This window comes from Triplophysa rosa, linkage group LG11 (genome assembly GCF_024868665.1).
Source record: "Triplophysa rosa linkage group LG11, Trosa_1v2, whole genome shotgun sequence".
NCBI classification, from domain to species: domain Eukaryota; kingdom Metazoa; phylum Chordata; class Actinopteri; order Cypriniformes; family Nemacheilidae; genus Triplophysa; species Triplophysa rosa.
The window spans coordinates 15705024-15715222 of NC_079900.1; the positions used below are offsets into that span (position 1 = coordinate 15705024).

Consider the following 10199-nt stretch of genomic DNA (forward strand, 5'->3'; position numbering starts at 1 on the left):
ACTACAGTTAGTTCAGAATGCAGCTGCCAGAGTTCTAACCAGGTCCAGAAAATACGATCACATAACCCCAATGTTATCAACCCTTCACTGGTTACCCATTAAGTATCGTATTGACTTTAAAGTTCTTTTAATTACTTATAAAGCCTTAAACGGTTTAGCCCCTACCTACATAACAGAGCTTCTACCACACTACAACCCATCACGCTCTCTAAGATCTCAAAACTCCAGACTTTTGATAACACCTAGAATAACTAAATCCACCAAAGGGGGTAGAGCTTTCTCATACGTAGCACCTAAACTCTGGAATAGCCTCCCCGATACTATTCGAGGGTCAGACACACTCTCCCAATTTAAATCTAGATTAAAGACACATCTTTTCAGCCAAGCATTCACTAATACATAGCTAATGAACAGCAGCTACGCTAATTATTCTCTTTCTGTTTCTGCCCTCGCCTCGGGATGCCCATCCCGAGGTAGGGAGAGATTCCGCCAGGCCCAGATGAACGTCATATGCCCATCCACAACTAGAGATTACGCCAGCTACATCGGAAAATCCCGTGCCATCCTCCTGCGAGAGCCTGCGGACTGACTGACCATCCAGCTCCATCCAAGGCAATTCCATCACCACCCAAGAAAAAGGCGACCATCTGGCCGGCCCAGCTCAGACAATTCCATCCCCAGCCGAGAGCAAAGACGGACTACCTGTCACATAAATGCTAAATTTACAATACTTGGTATTTAATGCTAAACTTACATCACACGACAGCAGTTTGAAGTTATGGCTGCACTCAGTGACTTTGATTGGAGGTAGCTGGGTGGGTGTTGTAGGGAGTGGGGGGGGGGCTTGTTGGTTGTGGTTCAGGGCGTTTCATTTGTTGGGACTGTGTGGGTCTGGTCTGGTTGGTCTTGTTTTGTGGTCGATGTCGGACAACAGAGGAATAAAGTTAATTATGCCATTACTACTTTTCCCTGGTTGTCCCTCTGTTGTCTGTTGTCTGTCCACCAGAGCTGTTGCCCGTGAATTAAATGTTCATTTCTCTACCATAAGCCATCTCCAAAGGTGTTTCAGAGAATTTGGCAGTACATCCAACCGGCCTCACAACCGCAGACCACATGTAACCAGCCCAGGACCTCTACATCCAGCATCTTCACCTCCAAGATTGTCTGAGACCAGCCACCTGGACAGCTGCTGCAACAATCGGTTTGCATAACCAAAGAATTTCTTCACAAACTGTCAGAAACCGTCTCAGGGAAGCTCATCTGCATGCTCGTCGTCCTCATCATCGGGGTCTCGACCTGACTGCAGTTCGTCATCGTAACCGACTTGAGTGGGCAAATGCTCACATTCGATGGCGTCTGGCACTTTGGAGAGGTGTTCTCTTCACGGATGAATCCCGGTTTTCACTGTACAGGGCAGATAGCAGACAGCGTGTATGGCGTCGTGTGGGTGAGCGGTTTGCTGATGTCAACGTTGGATCGAGTGGCCCATTGTGGCGGTGGGGTTATGGTATGGGCAGGCGTATGTTATGGACAAAGAACACAGGTGCATTTTATTGATGGCATTTTGAATGCACAGAGATTCCGTGACGAGATCTTGAGGCCCATTGTTGTGCCATTCATCCACGACCATCACCTCATGTTGCAGCATGATAATGCACAGCCCCATGTTGCAAGGATCTGTACACAGTTCCTGGAAGCTGAAAACATCCCAGTTCTTGCATGGCCAGCATACTCACATACATAGTCATGGACATAGAGCATGTTTGGGATGCTCTGGATTGGCGTATACGACAGCGTGTTCCAGTTCCTGCCAGTATCCAGCAACTTCGCACAGCCATTGAAGAGGAGTGGCCATCATTCCACAGGCCACAATCAACAACCTGATCAACTCTATGCGAAGGAGATGTGTTGCACTGCGTGAGGCAAATGATGGTCACACCAGATACTGACTGGTTTTCGGACCACCCCAATACAGTAAAACTGCACATTTTAGAGTGGCCTTTTATTGTGGCCAGCCTAAGGCACACCTGTGCAATAATCATGCTGTCTAATCAGCATCTTGATATGCCACACCTGTGAGGTGGATGGATTATCTCTGCAAAGGAGAAGTGCTCACTAACACAGATTTAGACAGATTTGTGAATAATATTTGAGAGAAATAGGCCTTTTGTGTATATAGAAAAAGTCTTAATCTTTGAATTCAGCTCATGAAAAATGGGGGCAAAAACAAAAGTGTTGCGTTTATAATTTTGGTCAGTGTATATTATGGGTAGAGATGATGACCATGTTCAATATTAATACATCTGTGTTATTTTTCAATTCAAAATTATTATAACAAATACAACCTTTTTTATCCTTTGCTATTTGTTGACTTATTATTAAAGTGGGGAAATGCACTTTAAACATAGCAGATTTTACAGTAGTAAAATAAATAAAAAGGGGTTAAATTCAAGAAGATGCTAAAAATAGTATATGAAGAGAACACAATAAACAGCTAGAACACAACCTGCTTGGTCTAAGAAGCCATGATTAGATAAAATAATAAAGTGTATTTACAATAAACTAATTTAAATGTTTAATGTACAGTGTCACATATTTATAAAACACCAGACACCCATTCCACCAGACTTAACTTTTAGACTCAACCACTGGTGCTAACAGTAACATCACATTGTTCCTGTACACAATTTACAAAAGACATTCTCAGTATACTATATGCCAATATAATGATGGTAAACTATTACACTTAACAGAGTGTATTAAAGATCCAGGAAGTAGAGCATAGAAAGGGGGGAAATGACATAAGATGTCTGATTTCCTGAGAACATTAAATAAACATTCACACTCACTCATAAAGTGTTTGTCAAACCATTGACAGGGGGTTGGGTGGTTGCACAGTTTTATTGGTGATTCGGTTGAACAGTAGCATCTCTGTTCATAACACAACCATGTTTTCATCAGGTCTGATGTAAAATTTGAAAACAAAATTAAAAACTCTGATCAGACATAAGTTTGTCTATAGACATGGACTCGACAAAAAGAAAAATTTAGGTATCTGTCATTTGGGAGTTATTATATGGGTGTTTATGTGACAGTCCAAAACCAAACATCAAGCTATATTTTGGAACAAGCTAAAACAACTTTTGTGACTGTTGATTGTGAATCATAATCGTTTCTGAGGTGCCGTCTTTACCTGGAGTCAAGAGGAAGTTAGTTCAATTAAAGCTTCTAAAAGCTTTATTTTATCATTTATTTTTAACAAAGGAAAAGTCTTTTAAAAAGCTATGTAGAAAGCATTAATTTGTGTAAAATATACATTATACATTAAAAGGGTAATTTTTGGAAATCTTTATTTTTTTAAGTAATAAATAATAAGACCAAAACAAAATGCTAAAATCAGGAAGTGGTTAACATGCATGCACAAAAGAAACATATTTAACAATGTGTGCAACTGGTCAAACCAGCATGAGAGGAAGTCAGCAGTGAGGGGGTTAAAATACTCGCAGTAGCTGCCTCAGTAGCAACCTCAAACATGTCCATAAAAATGAACAACGAGCTTTCTTAGCTTTTCACTCTGTTAAAACATCTCTGTTGCTGCAGCTTCTCCATAAATGTTTATTAGCCATTGCTGCTGAATACAGAAAAGTATTTTTGTTTTTAATCTGACAAATACATCACTTTATTATAGAAAGCATGCAGGCAGCAATGTACAAATTTTGAGCCGACCACGCCCCTAATGCAACTGTGGGTGACAGCTGTTAGAACTTTTTTTAGAAATCCTGACGCTCACTTTATGTACCACTATCATTCCTGCGTTTATTGCCGCTATTTTCCATTACTGAGTAGTGTAAAGAGCATTTCTGCTCTACTGTAGGTCCTATCAACTTTAGGGCCACTGCACTTCTCCGATTGGCTCCTTATGTCACAGCAGTCTGTGTTCATACTTCATTCCTGAGGTGTTACAATATAGCCTAGTGCTATTGACAAAAATCATGATTATAATAAATATTTAAATAAATAAATTAAAACAACCAAAAAAAGAGCCCAACGGGCCTGCCGAGAATTTAATCGTTTCACGGAGCTGATATATTACAATTTTCTATGGTCGGTCTAAACCAAAAACGGAACTTTAGACCCCTCCAGCCAGTGACGCCATTCCTCCAATGCGAGTTTAACGGCCAACAACTCCTTATTACCGATGTCGTAATTCCGCTCCGATGGATGTCCACATAAAACATTCTCGTCGCTTCAAAAAAATTCAACTGAGCCACTTTGCGCGGATGGACCACTTTAACGATGTCTTTAGTACTTTTCTGGGCCTTGGCAAAAACTGACACCATGATGTCTATGAGGAGGCCTGGAAATCACTCTGATGTCACCTAAATATCTCTATTTGTGCTCCGAAGACGCCGGAAGTTCTCTAAACATGTTTAACGTGATGTGGGTGAGTAAAAAATCACACAAAGTTGATTTTTGGGTGAAATTCCCCTTTTATTGCAATTTCACATCTTACTTTTCAATGTATTATTGTTTAGCAGTAAGAATGAGGTGACACAGGTAATCACAAATTCATTGTAAAACAGATATGTGCAAGGAATACTGTATAATAAACATAGCCTACTGTGTATTTTGGTTTAATGAATGAGGTTAATCTGGTATGACAACACAGAGACCATCTGTACAACATACTCGGGTGCCAAAGGAATATAATTTGAGAAGATTGTGTGAATATAGCCCAAATGCATAGAACAGAACCTGTATGTGTGTTCTTATCAAGCGCTGTCTTTATAGGGTGTCTTAAAGCCTATAGCTCAACTCAAGAGCAAAACATCAAGCAGGATGCAACTGAGGTAAGTCAAAAATCTATTTTTTTTGTGTGCTTGTTGTAAATATGTATAGGTATTTATGACAACATCTCACTGTTTATGTTATTTTCTTACAGGATGAGGTTATGTATTCTGCTATTGTTCATGGTAAAACTGCGGTCAAAGCTGCTCACAGACAAATTGTCACTGCAGAGCTCTCAGGCTATGCCACCTTAAAATAAAGTTAAATTTCACAAGCCAGCAAGAAGTATATACAATAAAGCTGCTGGACCGTGATTATGATTTTATTAATCAGATTGCTTTTGTTTAAATAGCTTCAACTGTATTCAGTTTATCGTTATACAATTATGGGATGGATTTGTGATGTGGTTGACTAGCAAAGACATCTTGAAGTCCATCTCTGCAAAGCCATTCATGATATTAACCTCAATTTTTTACAAAAATGCCCTCTTATATGCAACATATTTTCTATATTTTTAAAAGCATAGCCAGATTATGAGATAACATTAAACATGTTTTTATGTCCAAAGTTTTGAAAACTGAAAACTTTGAAGGTGTGAAATGACATCTTTTTCCGCTAGGACCGTGCTACATGCAGCTTTGAACTATATTTATAATTGAATGTTTCTGCTGGACATTCAAAAGTCTATGTAGCTGTGTACTGGGCATACTTTATATAAAAGTTATGTTATCCAATGATTACTTTGTAAGCTAACTGATTGTTTTGAAAGTCTCATCCTTAAAAAACGTTATCTGTTGAACACAAAGAAAATATTTGTAGAATTTGAAGAATCTTTGTAACCAAACACTTCTGGGTCACTGTTGACTACCATAGTAGAAATAAATACATTGGTAGTCAAACATGCCCCAGAACTGTTTGTTTTCCTACATTCTTTAAAATATCTTATTTTGTGTTCAACAGAACAAAGACATTTATAAAGAATTTTTTCCTACTATGGTAGTCAGTTGTGCCCCACAACTGTGGTTACAAACATTATTCCATAAATCTAATCATGTAAACTGTAACAGAATTTTAATTGTTGGTTGAACTACGACATCAACAAGCTATCAAAGGGTTTAACTCTCTAAGGACACCTGGTGGCTGCGTCTTGATAGTTCACGTGTATGCTCGAGCGCGCCTCGGACAGGAGCGAAGTTCACACCACTGCTCTGCGCGCTCCCGCGCTGGAGATCTCCGTGCCGTCTCCACCCGATCACCGAAATACACTTTGCTCATGGAACAAACAACTAAAATGGCAACAATATCCAGGTAAGATACTAAAATACAACAAAACGCTCACCATGGTTTAATTCATGAGAATATATATTCTCAGATAACTTGGATATTATAATTTCTCTGAACAATAGGTGTAAAATGATAACTGTGTTAAGTTTTAAAGCGTGATCTGATTGGGAAATTGTTTTAAGTTGAGTCCTAGAGTCCTACAGTGTACTTTCCAACAAGACATCACACGAATCCACCTAAATAAATCTTACATTTATTTACATTTACACATGTTTTATTTGCTCAAACTCTGTATCGGTGTGACGCAGTAGGCAGAGTGAAATCAGTATTGCTATGCATATTTAATTAATAATTAATAGCCATAAATATAGGCATACTTTAAAATGTTGTGTTAAGACAAAGAACGGTGAGTGATCATTAGTGCTCTTTGCGCATGCTTTAACATTATAACTACCATTAATAAAATCGAACAATTGCTTAACATAGCTTAAAAAATAAAATGTGTACATTTAGAAATGTACCTTTAAATGTAAGTATAGTCATACATATATGAATATAAGATATAACATGAGAAATAACTGTAGTATACTTTTGTATTTACTATAAACTATAGTTGCTATTATTAATGCTATGCTATTATTGCTATTAATATTAAGGTACAGTATACTAAAGTATTCACTTTCCTACAGTTAATGTTACTGAATACAGAATATAAATTAAGACAACAGTTTACTACAATTTACTACAGTTCATTAAAACTGAAGTGTGCAATATGCATTTTAAGGTTAATCTACTTAATCTAATGTGTTATGTAATATGTGTCATAAATTAGCATTATTATTAAATTATACAGTTGCTTTTAATCTGTTTATCTGAACTGTCATGTGGGCTTCAAGGTTCTGTTTTGGAGAAGCATTGTTTTTTTAATGCAAACAGTCTCGGATTTGAAATGCATTTTGGTTTGTTTTATAACAAAGTTTGACATCTACTCCACAAGAGTGCATTTGGATCTGTGCTTTTTTTCTGTTATATGACTGTTCTTACATCACAAATGTTCCATATTAGTTTTCATCTTTTCCAGTGGCATTTATTATTTCATTATTTCAGAGTGAGAAATGTATATGGACCTGCACGGTTCGATTCCTAGTGTGATGTTTTCTGGTGTTGAGAACATAGTAGATGTTTGCCTTACCTGGCAAAAGAAAATAGAATTGAAATTTACTATAAAGTAAACAAAATTGTAAAGGTTCAAAAAGGTTAATTCAGAGTACACAGTATGTCACGGCCAGAAGAACGCACATTAATCTGATTTGTGAATTACAGCATTCCAAAACAGAATTTAACATAATCCTCTCAAAGTGAAGTAGACTTCTCATGGTGTAATAGCTGCCCATAGGGAATTATCACGGCATCCCTGACAACAATAAAAATACTCACTCAGCTTGAAATACAAAGTAAATCTGGTCTATAACTGAAATGTTTATTTTATTTTTATGTACAAAAACTATGAAACACACATTATTTTTATCAAGGATATACAGCACACACCTGAGAGCGGGTTAATAGTTGACTAAACAATGGGATAAAGTCTGATGGGAATGGCCACTACAAAGGTACACTCACAGACAGGTACACAAACACACTCCTACGCTGACGTTTGTATTTAATGTTATGTTAAAAGATTTTGCTTCTTGGACTGTAATAAGCTTCATGGGGGCTTTGATCGGAGAGATTTGACTTAAGCACTACACAATAATGTCCCATAATAAAGTACTAGATATACTAATAAAAAAGCAGTTTTTAAGTATGTGGAAATAATGTATGTTAAACCCTTTTTGAGTCATAGTTCATGCAAACAAATAAAACTCTTTAAAAAATGTTTTCTTTTTTCCTCAGATAAATGTGGAATTTTTGTGACCTCAACCAAACAACTCATAGACTGTATCACTCATCATCACGTAACCATGGAGACGGTGGTGATTGTGGCCATAGGTGTTCTGGCCACCATCTTCCTGGCATCGTTCGTGGCATTAGTGGTTGTGTGTCGTCATCGCTACTGCCACCCTCCTACCCTTCTACATCACTTTGATTCCAAGTATGAATTTTAGTCAACACAAGAGAATGTGACCCAATTTCTAGGATCAATTTCGTGCCATTTTACTTCATTTCTCAACCAGTAAAAAGTCTCTTTCACACGATTTTACAATAATCGTCCTTTGTCCCATCTCAGACCCACAGTGGATCTTATTGGAGCTATGGAGACTCAGAGTGAACCTTCAGAGCTGGAGCTGGATGATGTTGTCATCACTAACCCTCACATTGAGGCCATGCTGGAGAACGAAGACTGGATCGAGGATGCCTCGTACTGCTTTTCCTTCACACTTATCCTTACAAATATAATGTTCAACACTATAATATTATCTAATAGTAGTAGTGATCTCTCTTTCTTTCTCTTTCAGTGGCCTTGTGTCTCACTGCATTGCTATTCTGAAGGTGGAGAATATTATATATATATATATATATATATATATATACAGTATATTATATATACTGTATGCATTACTAAGTCTAAGATTTTGAACATTTTGAAACATTCAATAAATGAAGATTTCTGTCACTTAAGAAATGTAAACGTCCATCAAAATACACAAAATTGACTGTATGTGACAAGTATATGAAATTTATACTTGGAAGGAAGCGGTTTTGGTTTGTTTTTTATAAACAATGGATCTTGTCCCATCTAGATATGCCACACTCTCACTGAAAAGCTTGTTGCTATGACAATGGGGTCTGGAGCAAAAGTTAAAGCGCCTGCCAGCCTGAATGACATCATCACGGTGGCCAAACGCATCAGCCCAAGGTAGCATAATTCTGCAGCGTGACACCCCTGAAATTGTTGATACTTGCTGATACTGAGATGTTTTGTTCTGTCACAGGGTGGATGATGTAGTTCGGTCTATGTATCCTCCCCTCGATCCCATTCTCCTGGATGCCAGGTAACTTAATACCTCCATTTATGCAGTAATAATTGTATTATATTTGAGTAAATTTGCCAAACAGGGTGTGTGCGTTTTTTTGTTTTGAATAAGATTGCAAATCTTTGAATTGGTTCTTAGGGCCACTGCATTACTGCTGTCAGTCAGTCACTTGGTGCTGGTGACACGGAACGCTTGCCACATGTCTGGCTGTCTGGATTGGATCGACCAATCACTGCATGCAGCCGAGGATCACATGGTCGTGCTAAGAGAAGCGGCTTTAGCATCTGAACCGGAAAGATGCCTGCTGGAGAGAGAGCAGTCAATCTGACTCTTAAAAGCACACAAGAGATACTTGTGTATTAACTCAAGGAAATGCATCACAACAGATTGTTGTCACGGTTAAAGCCTTTTGTCTGTCTTTTCTATGGTTCTTTCAATTTATCTGTTACATTTCATGGTTAAACTGTGGTCATGCTGTCTGTCTTTCCTAATGCTGGTTTCATATACACATATTACCGAAACGTGCCAATCAAGTTGTATAAACCTGATCTTAAAAAATGCATAAATACTATGCACTATTTTTGAATTGCAGTCTTTAGAGTATGTATTGAATAAGAAAATGGAAAATACACTTTGATACATTATTGTCATTTTGCATCTTTAGTGCTATAAAAATGTTAAATTCTGTTTGTAAATTCGCAATGTGTAGAGACAATATACATTGAAATTCACATCTGAAGTTTTGATATAGAACTTGTAATTTTTAACTTTGAACTGCAGAAATTAAAACAGACACTCTGTCATTTTTCATGGGGTCACATGAAGTCTAAATCCACACTAATTCCTTCCCTCCAAGACCACTCAGATGTGACCACAACCCCCAACTGTAGTTTACACTTTCAGCAGACACACACACTTACACACTCCGCAATGACAATTTGTGAATTTGCATAATAATGTCTTTCTATATTTTATAGCATGATCCTCTGTACCTGTATCAATATTTCCTCTTTCGATTATTATTTCTGTTTGTGAGCACTTTTGTTACTGGTGATTCTCATTTATTGCTGCATTACTGCTTCATGCCTCGTCCTGTTTATGTATTTGAGATTTGTAAATGTGAATAAAAGCTTCACAGTGGAAATATGT

General features: G+C 37.6%; 1 protein-coding gene across 1 annotated transcript; it reads left to right on the forward strand.

The window, feature by feature from the left end:
* Window positions 1-5992: 5992 nt before the first annotated feature.
* Window positions 5993-10188, forward strand: tmem98 (transmembrane protein 98). The gene is made up of 7 exons (XM_057346979.1): window positions 5993-6096; window positions 7969-8167; window positions 8303-8434; window positions 8532-8565; window positions 8817-8932; window positions 9009-9068; window positions 9189-10188. The coding sequence occupies exons 2-7, from the start codon at window positions 8037-8039 to the stop codon at window positions 9376-9378; spliced, it is 663 nt and encodes a 220-aa protein (XP_057202962.1). The 5' UTR covers window positions 5993-6096; window positions 7969-8036; the 3' UTR covers window positions 9379-10188.
* Window positions 10189-10199: the final 11 nt, after the last annotated feature.

Coding starts and splice junctions, on each gene's coding strand:
- tmem98 (XM_057346979.1), top strand. CDS start 8,037: ATGGAGACGGTGGTGATTGTGGCCATAGGTGTTCTGGCCACCATCTTC. Junction 8,566..8,816: donor ACTGCATTGCTATTCTGAAG/GTGGAGAATATT, acceptor TGTCCCATCTAG/ATATGCCACACTCTCACTGA. Junction 8,933..9,008: donor GCCAAACGCATCAGCCCAAG/GTAGCATAATTC, acceptor GTTCTGTCACAG/GGTGGATGATGTAGTTCGGT.